Below are 3,743 nucleotides of genomic sequence, written 5' to 3' on the forward strand. Positions count from 1 at the left end.
TTCTCTAAGAAATAAAAAAAAAAAAAATAGAATAGAATAGAATAAATAAAATAAAATAAAATATTAAAATACAATACAATACAATACAATAAAATATACACTCTAGATCTGGGGGGAAGTGAATTGTGTCCCCTCCTGCCCAGCAAGGGACTGGGGCACGTCTCTGTGCCGGTCGCTCAGGCCTCACCCTTGCTCATGTACTCCGTGACGATGTAGATGGGCTCCTCAGACACCACCGCATACAGCTGCACCAGTTTCTCGTGCCTCAGTTTCTTCATGACCTGGGCCTCCTGCAGGAAGGCCTCTGGAGACATTGTACCAGGCTTCAGCGTTTTGATGGCCACCCTGGTGGTTCCGTTCCAGGTCCCTGTATGGGGAGAGTGCAGGCTGCCTCAGCGAAGCCCACCCCCCCCATTCCTGTGCCGCGGGGACCCAGGATCCGCCTGCCCGGTAACCAGTTTCAACTCTGGCCTCCCCAGCCATGTGACAAGCCCGGCCAAGGTCCGGCCCCTTTCTGAGCCCTCAATGTCCCCGCCCATAAAATGGGCACAATGATTGATAGGACACTCCTTGGAGGGCTACTGCAAGAATTAAATGAGTCTCTGGTACATGCTCAAGAAACAGTGCCCATGTTGGGATGTTAGGACTGTCCCAAGAAGCAGCACATTCGCCTAAGAGAACGAAGACCATGGCTCCGACTCGACCATTCTCCCCTGAGGGACCCCGCTTCTTCAGGCAGCATGTGAGTCAGGCATTAGCAAATAAACAGGGCTGGGGTGAAGCAGAGCCGGACTATCTCAAGCTTGCTCTTGAAAAAGGAAGGCCTGGACTAAGCACGAGGGCTTGGAGGTCAGACTGGCCAGGGCTGGACGCCCATCTCTGCCGCCCCGACAGCAGTGAGACCACGGTGGAGTCTCAATTCCCTTCTCTGAGCCTGTTTTCTCGTCTGGAAAACGCAGATGCCATCGTGTCTCCGGATGGGGCTGTTTGCAAATTAAATGAGATCTGCGGCGCGGGGCCAAGCCCACTATAGGGCACGATTAGCTGCAGCTGTCATTTCGTTATTATCTGGGTTTCAAACTGGGAGGCCTTGAGGGAAGCTGTACTCTAGACCAGCGTGTGTAATCCGAGTGCTTGTTCCATCTGGACCCAAGGGCCTTTGCTGAGTGGCCCCGGGTCCCTTCCTCACAGCCTCTGGGCCCCCGTCCGGGGCCCTCCCAGCCCAGCTCTGGGGACCTGTACCTGGCACTCCATGATCTCCCCGGGCAGCCTCTGCTCATCACCACACACCCAAGCCAGGACCGAGGTTTGCAGCCACCAGAGCAGCCGATGCCGGGGACTTCCCCAGGCTTTGCTCAGGTGCTCGTTTTGCGTCCGTGCTTAGGACCTGGCTTCTCATCCCTCGCCCCTGTCCCCAGTCCAACACCTCCTCTTTCCTGACTTGGCCTGGCCCCCAGCCTCCAGGCCTTTGCCCCTGCAGGGCCTCCTACCCAGGAAGGCTCTCTGCCCTCCCCCGAAAGGGAGGAAAGGAAGCAGAGATGCCAGGTGGACACAGTGGCTTGTATGACAGCACACAGGGACTCCCCTGCAGAAGCCACCAGCCCACAGCTGTCATGCCTGCCTCACACCAGCCGCCCTGATTCCTCTGTGTCCAAAGGAGGTGGTCTGGGGTTTTGTCAGGGCTGCACGGTGTTTGTTTTCAAGGACAGTTTTGCGGTTTCCCCAGGGTTAGACGGGAGACTGTGAATAGGCCCGGAACATGCCAGATTTTGCACTTTCAAGCAGTCCCTGTGCGAGTCGAGGCTTCTCTTCCCGCAGCTGGGCGCTAAAGCACGGACGCGTGCTGGGCCAGCATTCTCGCACACCCCACGGGTGTTTCCTCTCATCCCCTCCCTCACTCTACCCTGAGGAAGACCGAGGCTCCATGTGAAGCCACCTGGCCCAGACCGCACAGTGAGCCTTCAGGGACCACGATGCCCAGCCCCGAGCCGCTCTTGGCAACACGGCACCAGGGTCTGCAGAAGTGTGTGTGGTGAGGGGGGCACCATGTTGAAAACAGAGCCCACTGTTCGGCAGGGTGACTGTGACTCATGTAGGTACGGGGGAGGGGGTGCCTTGGGCTGCCACATGGCATGGTCATCTGCCTGGTTCTCGAGGCGGGACACCACTGGGGATCGTGATTTCCTCTGAGGGACAGGGGTGAGGCCTTACCCATCCACACCTCTCCGAAGCAGCCTTGACCCAGCTTGACCTCCAGCCGCAGGGACTCCCGGGGTATCTCCCAGGCATCCTTGGCCAGGCCCTGAGTCTGCGGCTTGGACGTGGGGCACACGGTGGTGAGGCGGTGGCAGAGGCCGTCGGCATGTTCTGAAGACAGAGGCAGGGAGGTAGGTTCAGTGGGGTGTCTGCCCTGAGGCCACCCTGTCCCAGGGTGTCTGTGTGTAGACATACACGTGGCATGTATGCACCTGGGCTTCGGGCACACACAGGATGCCCTCGAGGCCAGGCATCCACACCTGCGTGTTACACGCCCTCACCCCATGTAGGCCCGCACTGCCTCAGGCATCTGCTCTCCAGGTTATTCACTCGGTCATTCATCAGACTCTAAAGGGCAGCCATCTAGGTGAGTCCCAAGGATGCAGTGGGGGACAAGTCCAGTGGAATGCTGCCCTCAGGGAGCTCACAGTGCAGGGGGACCCCAACTTCCCTTAATCACCTCCCAGGACCACCAGCGGGGACAGGGGGGAGCAGTGTGTGCAAAAGCAGGTGGGCTGGATGGAGTCTTGGAAGGCTTCTCAGAGGAAGTGGTGCCTGAGCTTGGATCTGCAGGAGAGTGAGCGGTGGACTAGGGCCACTTTGCATGTGCAAAGGCCCTGAGAGAGGAAGAAGCCTCGGGGTTGTAGGAAATGAAAGGAAGCCAGAGGGGCTGCAGGGGAATGAATGGGAACAGGGGGCCCCAGGTGAGGCAGGGAGGCCAGCAAGGTTGAGAGCAGCCAAGGCCTCAGAGGCCATGCAGGGATCTTTATCCTGAGATTCCAAGGCAATCTCTGGAGGGTTTTAACGTCGGGGGATCGGTGTTCAGAAGGAACCCTACACTGGTGGCCAAGGGGTCAGAGGGTGTCGGGAGGCCCAGCTGACAGAGAAGGGGGTGGCAGGGGACGGGGAGTTGCTGGCACTCTCAAGACAGGCCACACCTGCACACAGACGCCACGGCCACGGCCACATGCACACAGGCACCCACAGACCTGCCCCCACGCGCAGACCCCAGTGCCCCCCGGGGAAGCCCTGAAGTGTCCGGATAACGCCCACACGCCCACACCCGCACACACGCCCACGACCTGAGCCCCTGTGTGTACCGGAGCCCTTGCCCTCGCTCCCTCTGCCTGCAGCTCTCTCTCCCTCTGCTGCAGCCGGTCTAGCCGCCCCCTCCTCTCCCGCGACCGGTTCAGACCGGTCCTAGGGCTGCAGAAACAAACGACACCGGCCTAAGCCCCCTCCCTTCTCTGCTCCCCTCCAGGCAGCCGGCTGGGCTGCTGAGCTGGAGAAAGAGGAGGGTGGGCATGGTAGGGGGAGGGGCCGGGGAGGACCGAGGAGGCAAAAGAGGGGGAGGGAGGAGGGGAGGGGGAAGAAAGAAGAAAGGAAGGAGGGGCAGGACGAAGAAGGAGGGGGGGGGCAAGACCCCACACTCTGGGGATAACAGAAGCCCTAGCCCTTGTTGGCCCCAAAGCCCCAGGGATCCTCGG

General features: G+C 59.6%; 1 protein-coding gene across 1 annotated transcript in view; it reads right to left on the reverse strand.

Annotated features, from left to right (window-relative positions):
• SRC (SRC proto-oncogene, non-receptor tyrosine kinase) overlaps positions 1-3,743 on the reverse strand; it is a 51,248-nt gene that overhangs the window by 4,964 nt on the left and 42,541 nt on the right. The window contains exons 9-10 of the mRNA XM_077778843.1: positions 2,212-2,372; positions 188-367 (exon numbers count right to left, since the gene is read on the reverse strand). Of these exons, the coding sequence (XP_077634969.1) occupies positions 188-367; positions 2,212-2,372 (341 nt within the window). The remainder of the gene's footprint in view (positions 1-187; positions 368-2,211; positions 2,373-3,743) is intronic.

This window comes from Crocuta crocuta, unplaced genomic scaffold (genome assembly GCF_008692635.1).
Source record: "Crocuta crocuta isolate KB4526 unplaced genomic scaffold, BGI_CrCroc_1.0 scaffold248, whole genome shotgun sequence".
NCBI classification, from domain to species: domain Eukaryota; kingdom Metazoa; phylum Chordata; class Mammalia; order Carnivora; family Hyaenidae; genus Crocuta; species Crocuta crocuta.